This window comes from Eptatretus burgeri, chromosome 8, assembly GCF_056783735.1.
Source record: "Eptatretus burgeri isolate ZD-2024b chromosome 8, Ebu_testis_v1, whole genome shotgun sequence".
NCBI lineage: Eukaryota > Metazoa > Chordata > Myxini > Myxiniformes > Myxinidae > Eptatretus > Eptatretus burgeri.
In genome coordinates this window covers 94,814,815-94,824,814 of record NC_140968.1, presented here as the reverse complement: position 1 = coordinate 94,824,814, position 10,000 = coordinate 94,814,815, and the positions used below count along the sequence as shown (strand labels likewise).

Here is a 10,000-nt window from a genome sequence, read left to right as displayed (position 1 = left end):
TTAGATACTGGTCTGACAAATAGAGCATGCCTTTCAATCCTGGCAAATCTCTCAGTCTCATCTTGTTGCTTCGAAAGGATCATCAAACGAAAGAAACCATAAATTTTCAAGGTCAACCACTGGAAGACGTTCAGTCTCTTGAATTTACAGGCCTCACTTTCAACTATTACCTCATCTGGGCTGACCATAGGGCAAAGCTGGTCTCCAAAGCCAGCTGCAGACGTACAAACAGGTTACAAGGCCTTTGTCTGCATCTCAATGGAGTATTGCTCTATCCTATCGGCATAGCACTGCTGTTTCTCTTCGATCTCTCATGAATACTGCAGACTGTATATTTCTCAACATTGTTGACATCTCACATGATGAGGCAGAATCACAAGGACAGTTGCTTTTATATCACAGAGAGGTTGGTGGCTTCTCTATTTTTTTTGCAGCCCCTACCCTGGTCTTGCGTCTTCAGCTCTCACCTCTCCGACCTTCCCCAGTTCCTCTTGACCACTGTTCTTCCAGGAACCAACTCTTGGTTAAACTTCCAAAAACCAGGCTTACTCTTTTGTTCCTTTATTTTTCCATTTGTGGAACCCCTTCCATGAGGCTGTTCAGTCACACTCTTTGCTCCAGTGCTTCAAGTTTGCATTGCACCACCATCTTATGTCAACCTCTGTCCCCACCCATTATCTTTCATACCCCCATCAACCCAACCTATAATAATCCAACCCCCTTCCTTGAAATTTACTGTTTCATTCCCTCCTCTCTCTCCCCATTCACTTGCTTGCTGCCTCCACCTGTAGCCCCACTGTCCCACAGCCAGTAAGCTATCTTTTTGCTCACTGCCTCCTCACTCTTCCATGAGCTGAGATTTTATATACAAAGAAAAAAAAAATGAAACTGTGACGGAAAACAAAACGTGCACGGTTTGTCATGAAACAACAACGTGCAAAGTGAATGAAAGGTGAAAATAACGAGTGCTAAATGTAATTCAATGACGTCCAGAAACAGATTACAGATGAACTTTATGTTCAACTTATCAGAAATAGCAAAGAACTCGTCCTTACAGATGGGTTAATTCCCCACTTTTATGATTTACTAAGTTTCATACAGGGTACAACCAGGTGGGATACGATACACATTTACATCGAGAGAGTAGGGTCCTCCCCCCAATCTGAACTCCCTGGACTATGAATTTGTTTTTACCCCCTAAAAGCCCACGTTTCACCCCACCCCCTCCCTAATTAGGGATTTCTGAGCTAGAGGCCATCAAAGGTCTATCACCAAGCTGTCAATGCAGTTCCGTTATTGTACAATAGGAACCATCTTTCATCAATCGGTGTTTAACTCTGGTTATTCTAATGTCGATTTAATCGACAAAAAGCATCAATCAATTTGTTACCACCTTGTTTCATCTCGGTCTGAGTATTTGAGACCAAGTAAAATTTTTGATCACGAGCCCAGCCACGTAATTGATACTGAGAATCGAAGACCCAATGGCAATGAAGTACAAGCACAAGAGTGAAATCTAAAGCTTGTGGGGGGGGGGGGGGGCGGGGGGGGGGAAAGTGTTCATAAAAAAGCATAAAAGTGAAACATGGGGAAAGAATGCTGAAGGTCTACCTTTACCTGATGGAGATAGATCAGGAAGCAAATGGCCTTTTTCAATTTATAGATACGAATCGTCTCCCCTAAATACTATTTGTGACATTGCATATGGCTGGTGGAGTCATTAGGGCTTGGTAGTCTTCACCAAAAAAAGGAAATAAACACACACAGTTTGATACACAAAACGGACCTTTGCTGTTGCCATCAGGACCACGGAGAATGGTGCATTCTTCAATGCTGCCGAATGGTTCAAACATCCGCCGCACGTCCTCCTCGGCTTGTTGCTTCCCCAGCATGCCCACAAAGAGCTTCCGATCTTCTGGAACAAAGTGCAAGTGCTCTAGCAACCTTGTACAAGAGTCATGGGACGATTCAAATTAATACATTACTGTACCCTGAATTGTGTGATACTTATGAGCAAAAGCCTGGCGAGTGAGATGAACATGAGCTGGCTATTACATAGAGACCTAGGGCGTGAGAGATGTGAAAAACAGACATGCAAAGTCAAAACAGTCAGCAAGACAGAAAAATAGAGCAGTTTACGTGTGTGGGTTGATAGAGCATCACTGCTGCCTGAAGAAAGGCTCCATGTGGTAGACTGTCCTTCAATGTCATTCCAGCATTACCATTATCATTTAGTGATTGAGGCCGCCCTCTTCACAACAACGGAGGTGTGGGTGTTGGGGTCGGGTGATGGCATCAACACCACAAGGATAAACACGTGCAGGGAAAAAGAAGAGGTAATGCCTTGTTGGCATAATGGCTCGTCTGCTCCGAGTCTCGTAGGTCGCTCGTACAAAGTGAAAACCCCGGGAAAGTCGTGCAAAGACTCAAAGATAAATTTTTGTTTGAATTTTTTGGATCGTGATGAAACTTGGTGGATGAGATTGGTAGGTGACAACAACAAGCTGATTTGATTTTGGTTAAGGTCCGGATGGAGATCCAGCCGAACAACGTGATACAAAATGTAAACTGTTCAGCCTGGTGGACGTATGCGCTCCACCGAGTGCTGTTTGACTAGTTAGTTACAGAGTCACCACATAGCTTTTAGCATCCATGCCAAAGTGTACATGGGCAGGATATAACCGTCGTAAACCAATGGCATGAATTCTCCAAGGAACGAAAAGATTATTGGCAGTACAAGAGGACGTTGCTTGTTCTCACATTTCAATCCAGAAAACCATAAGTTGTTCTCAAGGACAGATCTCCCTTCACACCAAAAAAAAAACACGCGGAAGAATGGCCCGACGCTGGACACTCCAGCACGGCACCATGCAGCGAACCAACCCGTGAGCGATCATTTAACTAACTTGCCCAAAGGAAATAAAAGTGAGTCCATGGAAGTGCAAGTGAGTTCAAAAAAGTTACTTACACAGTAAAAACCACTCGTGTAAGCAAGTAATTAACTCACAGCCGAGAGCCCAGATTGCACTTCAAGGGAACTGAGGCTAAAGTGAAAGTGAAACAGCCCGTCTATGTGAGTTTGGGCAAGGGGAAGGTGCAACTTCACTGCTTGTGCACACCTATATGGTCGTGCCGTACTTCCATTTTAAATCCAAGTACGCAGGGCACTGTCCTCAGCGTTCTCAGCTCCTATCACACTTGTTCTCAGCACCAGATATCAGACACGTTTACTTGTACTTGTGGCTGAAACTGAAGAATTTGCAGTCTGTAAATTTGGCTTTTGATTCGGTCAAATCAAGTCACCGGTTATCCCAGCCTCATACGCACAAAATTAGTAAAACCTGAGCTAAACTTAACTTTTAAAATATGATATTGGTTTCCGAGCATTGAAGACTAGGCATCAATATCATATTCAAATGTAACCGGGCGTAGTGGCGTGCGCCTGTAATTCGGCTACTCGGAGGCTTGGGTTGGAGGATCGCTTGAGGATGGGAGCTCTGCGCTGGGCCATGCTATGAGTGGGTGGAGGGCAGGCCGGAATCATGGCGAAACCCAATCCTTATCCCTATGTCATAAGAGGCGACCAGGGTTGCGTCAGGAAGGGCATCCGGCGTAAAACCTATGCCAAATCAGTATGCGGATCATAATGGATGATCCGCTGTGGCGACCCCTAACGGGAGCAGCCGAAAGACGAACAACATCATATTCAAATGTAACATATAACCTGCAGTTGAATAAATGTGAATTACGACAGTGAACAGACATCGTGTTAGCTGGAATAGACCCTTACTTTGAGGATAATAATTTCTGTACACCATCTCAGGCAGGGCCAGCATAACCCAGAGGCTAATGTCTCTATAATGGAGCAGATGCATATACTGAGATATATAAAATTATATGTACATACACCGGAAATAGTGTCACCTTTGGTGGTAACCGGTATCATAATTCATCTTCCTTCATCTCCTCCATAATATTACGAAACCTTCTCAAAATGATGAAATGGAGTATGATAAGTTTTGATCAATAAAATTTCTTTATGAAATGACAAAAATTATAAATTGCATTTTCAAGAATGTGCAGAGGCACATTGTCGACTGAAGGTGGGAAGAGAATGGTCGCCTTTCCCGAGGGGAGGGTGGTGGGGTGGATGGGGGCAGGGGTCCCCGCGAGTAATAAAAAAAAAAGAATTTATATTGTACCTTTTGCCTATGGATACAAGGTGCTAATAGAAAGAGAAAGCAAGAGAAAGAGTAAAAGGAGGTACTGCCTGTGAGGCGCTCAATCCACAATAAACTTTTTGAAGAAAAATTCCAACCACACGGCCATTCCTCGCAGAACTGTCTCCTGAGATCCGTTGTCATAATTTTTAATCACTCAGCGACTTCACCGGCGATGCCCTCCATGACTGATAATGGTCGTGGTCGGGGACGATCCCACATGCTCTCACTATCTCCGTGGTTAGCAAGGGCTCATGGAATATCGAGGGCTTGCAAAGAGAAGGAATGATAAAGGACAGTATCTTACCACATCATCCTTTTTGACAACTATCAGGTTACAGAGTGACAACAAAAGAAGTTTGAGATAACCACAATGCTACGTACTCTACGTACTGACGATGGTAATGGTTTACAAGCATCGAGACAATCTCTTCACGTACACAGACTTGGGAGTGCACAATTTTACTTCTTCTCCAAATCAACTTGCGTGATTACATCTCCATGATAAGATAATCCGGACGCTTGTGTACAACTCAAAAAGCCGCACGCCCAAAAGAAACCCAGCAGCTTGGAGCCAAAGGAGCGTGGCTGGCATCGTGGCTCAGGAGGGAGAGGGTGCGGGTTATAAAAACAGTTCGGCCGGTGGTGTTAGAGAGAGACAGAAGGAAGAGAGCATAAACTGAATGTTTCTAAGTCCACAATCTGCAAGCACCGTCCCACCTACATGGAACCCATGCCATTCCGAATGTTTCATGGTGAACATGGATGGGGCTTCGAGCGAGGAGAAAGAGGAAGTGCCAGCTGCAATGGCCGCTGGAATAGGATTGATAGTTAATAAGGCCACGGCCTTCGGCCCTCATATTTTTTCGGTCCTCAAATTGTTGAATTTCATTTTTTTTTTTCCCAGATTTTGTGCATTGATGATTGATTGATGAAAGGAAGCTAAACTATGGTGGCAAACCTTGATGACTTTATGAATTTTTATGCAATATGTAAAACCTACTTAGGGCTTTCCCTCCTTTTGGCCTTGGGCCTGTCATCGCCTTAATCCGGGCCTAATCTCAGGGTCATGAATCAGATCTTGTCCAGAAATAACATGTTTGACAAAACATCAGAGGATATGAATGTGCTTTTACATGGATTATAAGGACAATTGTAGGGAATAGAAGCAAAAAGGAACCATTGTATGTACAGATTCCATGGCATGGTGGTGAGAGCATGCGATCTGCATCTGGGAGGTCAGCGGTTCCGTTCCAAATCCCGGCCGAGTAATACCAAAGACTTAAAGAGTAATACCAAAGACTTGCTTGATGCTCAGCATTTAGAGGATAGAGTACAGAAAAATGCTGTGGGTTGTCATCCCATGAGGAGGGCTGGCATGATGACAGAGAGGTACACATACTCATCGCTAAGCTGTCTAGCCTGGGGTTGAATCCTGAAACAGCTATAAATTGTCATCCCGGTGTTTCATCAATGTGTGCCATCCCTCGGATGGATGTTAAACCGGGTGTCCCATATGACGGCATTAGTTGGTGGATAATAAAGATCCCACGGTGTCCTTCGCTAAAAGTATGTGAGCTATTGCTGGCACAATGAACAAATTCCAAATGCCTGCCAAAACCGAGAGAGGGCATTGCATCAGCGGCACAACCGTGCCTTCAGCCAATGATGCTAGCCCACAGCCTTGTGCTGCATACAAAAGAAGAAGAATCCCTTTGGGAAGGAGATTTTTTTTCCGAAAAGTGTCCCACTGACTGTCGAGAGAAAGGTTCCACCATCAGATGGTGTTGCAGACATCCAGGGTGTGAAGGGAAATATCTTCCCTGAAAGTCAATGTATTCCCTCAAAGTCCACAACTTTTTCAGAAATTCTGCTATATGTCGTTTTGGCCCTATCTCTCAATGGTGAAAAATGACTTGAAAAATTCTCTGATCCAGATCTAAATCTTCACCAAAATCTAATTATTTAGTCCATGTCACATACCCACGGTCTCCACTAAATTTCGTCCGAATCCGTTCACAACTTTTTGAGATATCCTGTTCACAAACACACAGACAAACAAACAGACAGACATACAGGGGTGAAAACACAACCTCCATCCACCTTTGGTTGTGGAGGTAATTAGCACAGACGGATGGACGTACGTACGTACAACCCAAAAACATAATGCCTTTGGCAATTTCATCAGCTTTGGTGTAAAACAGAACTACATGTCGGATCAGAGATTTGATGATAAATAACCATTTTTGAATTTATTTATGTTTGAGACATTTTGTGAGGGCGTTGTGCCATTTGAGCATCATGCGGATGAGATTCACCTGCACAACCAAACCTGAAATGGCAAACACAACACATGTATTGTATATGATCATTCACTTTGATTGTGCAGACAAACAACTGTAGACTGTATTTTCATATGGTTGGGACGTGTACTTGTTGTACATAAACATGATGAGTCTCTCTAATGATTCATGTAATCAATATGTAATATCGTCGATAAAATATTCTGATTGGCTGATAGCTGCACTAATAAAAGGCAGTGTGTGTGTGTGTGTGTGTGTGTGTGTGTGTGTGTCTGTGTGTGTCTGTGTGTGTCTGTGTGTGTCTGTGTGTGTGTCTGTGTGTGTGTCTGTGTGTGTGTTTGTCCTCCATAACTCCAAAACTATAAAACCTAGCAGCCTGAAACTTTGTATGCATACTAAGAAAACTCCAAGGAAGTGCAAGAGTGAAAATTGGGTGTTTGAGATGATTAAAACACTCCTTTTGAAGATAATTTACGGGGTGCTCATCATAAAAAAACAAAATAAGCCGAACCAAGATGGCGGCACGCCGTCTTGGTCAGCCCTCTGTGGTTGCTGGAGTCTTCAGCCGCCATTTTGTTTGGCCTATTCAACCATGCCTCGACTTGGAAACACGATCTACTCTCACGGACTAATTAAGTATATAATCGAAATATTATGTCGGATTTGAGAATCGGATCTGATGAACAAAATACGTGTCAAAATCTGGAGTGAAATCTGAAAATTTAAACAAATTAGCGATTTTTATAACTTAGTGTATTTATTTATGTAAAGCATTAAACTTAACTTTTTCTACTGTTGGGACGATTATATTGAGTGAAGAAGAGATTATGCAATGTGCAGAGAGTGTAAATTCATCGAGTGAAACGATTTGAGCTTCATAAACTGCTTTTGCAATCCATGAAGGCACGGTCCACAGGGAGTCCATTTTCCAGCAATGACAGATGAAGTTTGCCGTTTCCGTTTTGGGCGATTTACTAACATTACCATATGTGGGTTTCAGAAGGTGCAACAGATCCCTCCGAGGTCTTGAAGTATCCACCGTCGCGTGCGCAAGTGTGTGTGTGTGTGTGTGTGTGTGTGTGTGTGTGTGTGTGTGTGTGTGTGTGGGTGTGTGGGTGTGTGGGTGTGTGGGTGTGTGTGTGTGTGTGTGTGTGTGTGTGTGTGTGTGTGTGTGTGTGTGGGTGTGTGTGTGTGTGTGTGTGTGTGTGTGTGTGTGTGTGTGTGTGTGTGTGTGTGTGTGTGTGTGTGTGTGTGTGTGTGTGTGTGTGTGTGTGTGTGTGTGTGTGTGTGTGTGTGTGTGTGTGTGTGTGTGTGTGTGTGTGGGTGGGTGTGTGGGTGTGTGGGTGTGTGTGTTGTTGGTTTTATCTCCATATGCAGGTTTCAGAAGGAGCAACGGATCCCTCCCAGGTCTCGAAATATCAACTGCCGCGCGTGTGTGTGTGTGTACCTGTAAGTTGTTGCTGCCTGTTATCTTCACTTGTGAGTGGGTTTCAGGAGGTGAAACAGAGACCTGCCAGGTCTGACAGTGTGTGTGTGTGCGTGCGTGCGTGTACGTGCGTGTGTGTGTGTGTGCCTTCATATGCGAGTTTCAGAATGTGGCATGGAGTCCTCCCAGGGTGGGCTCAAAATATCCACCATTATTTCGGTCAGTGGTCACGATTCATGGACCAAGTTGTGAAGTTTTCTGTTCTAAAGGTTTTTGTGCCGAGGGCTCTCTTTGGGATCGTTACTGAGCCCCAGCCTGGTTCCAACTGTAGTTCGTTTGTCGTGATATTCCCAGGGATGGTTTTTAATATCTGTGAAGTTCTTCTTCATCATTCTCATGAGTTTCTTCATCATCGCTGTTCCAACTTTAGCATTCTTCAGCTTCCAGGATCTTTTCACTTCATGCTTGAGGTCTTGGTATTTGGTCATTTTTTTGATTTCTGCATCGTTTAGTCCAGAATCACCAGTATTAACATCTTAATTAGCAATGCCTTCTCTTTTTTGTACCTTGGTATGGTATCTGGTCGCAATGCTTCGTTTTCAATGTTCACGCTCGATGGGATCAGAAGGCCGTACGTGAGCAATACTTCAATGTTGTCAGTGATTACTTTTGGTTCATTTTCCCACAAATTTTCTGGATATGGAATATCAAAGTTTTTGTAGATGTGCCAGCGGATTACTTTACAAACTCTGTTGTGTCATTGTGTGTACAGCTGTTTTGACACTTTTTTGTTTTCCTGTTTGGGCATTAAGTGTCACACATCATCCTCTTTGCTAACCCCACCTCCACACCTTACCTGTCTTTTTTTTTCCTCTCCCCCCCCCACCCTTTTCTCTCACTCTGTACCCTCATAAAATGCAGCACTCTCCTCCCACATCTCTGTTGCTCTCTTGCTGTCTCTGCGCACGTGTGTGTGTGTCTCTCTCACTCCTTCCTCCTGCTGTGAATAGCAACGTTTGGTGAGGTGTTGCTCTCGCGACCTCCCCCATAACTCCCCATGTTCATCCTCTCTGCTTCTCTCTCGACCTCTACCTCTACCTCTACCTGTCTCTCTCAACCTCTCCCTCTCTACCTCTCTCTTTTCTCCCCTGGTTGTATTTGCTAGTAATCAATAATCAATTTATGCAAAAAAAAAGCCCTTTGATTGGCTCATATCCATGGTTGGGTTGGGAGGAGGGTTAGGTGGAGGGGGAGGTGCGGGTGGAAGATAAAGTCTTCTGATTGGATCATATTCTCAATGTACAAAGAAAAACATTGCGTACACTCCAGTTGTGTACTATACTGTTCTGTATATATAACTGTTGTACATGAATGACCATACACACCAGTTGTGTACTATACTGTTCTGTATATAACCGTTGTACATGAATGATCACACACTCCAGTTGTGTACTATACTGTTCTGTATATATAACCGTTGTACATGAATGACCATACACTCCAGTTGTGTACTATACTGTTCTGTATATATAACCGTTGTACATGAATGACCATACACACCAGTTGTGTACTATACTGTTCTGTACATATAACCGTTGTACATGAATGACCATACACACCAGTTGTGTACTATACTGTTCTGTACATATAACCGTTGTACATGAATGACCATACACTCCAGTTGTGTACTATACTGTTCTGTACATATAACCGTTGTACATGAATGACCATACACACCAGTTGTGTACTATACTGTTCTGTATATATAACCGTTGTACATGAATGACCATACACACCAGTTGTGTACTATACTGTTCTGTATATATAACCGTTGTACATGAATGACTACACACGCCAGTTGTGTTGCCCAGGCGTTTGAAGCTATGTGCACGATGGTCGCGTCTCATCACATCCATGTTTGGCGATCCACTAACAGCCTTCACTCCGGACTGGATGCATCGGATGGGTTTACGTTACATACGGTTTTACCAGGTACTGGGGATTTTCATCTTGAGAAAAAAAAAAACACCAACATTACCTGACATTTACCT

The 10,000-nt window shown here is 43.6% G+C and overlaps 1 protein-coding gene across 18 annotated transcripts in view; it reads right to left on the bottom strand.

Annotated features, from left to right (window-relative positions):
* LOC147022305 (CUGBP Elav-like family member 4) overlaps positions 1-10,000 on the bottom strand; it is a 552,060-nt gene that overhangs the window by 143,944 nt on the left and 398,116 nt on the right. For 12 of the 18 annotated variants that reach the window (XM_085893037.1, XM_085893038.1, XM_085893040.1 and 9 more), the window contains one exon: positions 1,787-1,915. In XM_085893037.1, the coding sequence (XP_085749163.1) occupies positions 1,787-1,915 (129 nt within the window). The remainder of the gene's footprint in view (positions 1-1,786; positions 1,916-10,000) is intronic. The other 6 variants (XM_085893039.1, XM_085893046.1, XM_085893048.1 and 3 more) reach the window with 1 other exon arrangement.